Raw genomic sequence first — 1273 nt, forward strand, 5'->3', positions numbered from 1 at the left:
GCCAATGGAGAAGAGAAAACTGTGCCCTCATTTGTTGTCATTGCCACTTTTCTTGGGATATAGAATTCTCATTTAATGGCACTATAAAAATAAAAATAAAAACTTAAGCATTTGATACGCAAAATCCTTTGCTTTCTTTCTTGGTTTTTTCCTGTAATTTGCTGTGGTTGTTTAGGCTGCAAAGATGGAGGGTATCAGCCTTGAGCAAATAAAGAACGAGACTGTTGATCTGGTATTTCTTTTCATTTCCCTTCATTCTTCTTCTCTTACTTTCTTTCACTTCCATTTTTCTCTGCAAACTTTGATAATTGCATCATGTTTTTGTTTATGAAAATTGAGTTTTGTCTTAGAAATGAGATCTATTAGTTCTAAGTTGTGGGCTTAGCTTGAGTTCTTCCATTGGAGCCATAAGAAGTTCCTCACTACATGTATATTTTTTGGTACTTCTTTAGATCAGAACAAAAATGGAGTTCTTGTTGTCATTTTCATTAAATTTCTCTTCTTTCTTTCCTAGGAGTGGTCTACTGTCCAAAGAAGCAGTTTTTTTCATGTTATTTTCTCATGGTCTAAAAATTAAGTGCAACTACTACTACACTTTTTAATCTGTACAAATTTTTTTGACTTTCTTTCTTCTCTAATCCTATGTTTGACTGCCTAGAAAATTGAGGATTTAGATACTAATCAAAATTTTAATTTCATGTTAATTAGTAAAAACATGCATGTAGGCCTTCCAAGTCTTAGATTTTGTATTAGGCTCTAGAGCAAGGCCTTTGGTTTCCCGTGCTTTTAAAAGATGGGTTTTTTTTTTTAATAAAGTTTTGAGTTTCTTCTCATTTTTCCAACCCTTTTCTCTTCAACCAAACAGATCACATGTTTCCAAAACTGGATCTGAAACATGTGAGAGACAGAGAGATGGAGTTTGATACGTCTCATTTTCACAATTTTATACTCCATATCTTTAAATTAATGGGTGCCCATTTTTATTCTAAAGAGCTCTATCTCTCTGTCTCTCTCTAAAATATAGTATAAAAAAAAAAGCTTGTTTGTGTAGGGAATTATAGGTACTTTTATTCCGTGGTACTTTAGGCTTTTCACACACTTGCAATTGCAAAATTTGCCTCTTTTGTAATAAAAACTAAAAACCTTAATAATAAAAGTAAAAGTAAACTCTCACATCCAATGGTTCTTGGTTCTGACTCTCCCTGACACCACTGATCTATTTTCTTGGATTCATCAAATTTCAGTTTCTCCTTTTTTTTTTTTTTTTTTTTTT

At 32.1% G+C, this 1273-nt stretch overlaps 1 protein-coding gene across 1 annotated transcript in view; it reads left to right on the forward strand.

Annotated features, from left to right (window-relative positions):
- The window catches only part of LOC112027252 (plasma membrane ATPase 4), an 18328-nt gene continuing 17055 nt past the window's right edge, over positions 1-1273 (forward strand). The window contains exon 1 of the mRNA XM_024059918.2: positions 1-232. Within this exon, the coding sequence (XP_023915686.1) occupies positions 185-232 (48 nt within the window). The 5' untranslated portion in view covers positions 1-184. The remainder of the gene's footprint in view (positions 233-1273) is intronic.

This window comes from Quercus suber, unplaced genomic scaffold (assembly GCF_002906115.3).
Source record: "Quercus suber isolate HL8 unplaced genomic scaffold, Cork oak 2.0 scaffold_120, whole genome shotgun sequence".
Taxonomy (NCBI): Eukaryota; Viridiplantae; Streptophyta; class Magnoliopsida; order Fagales; family Fagaceae; genus Quercus; species Quercus suber.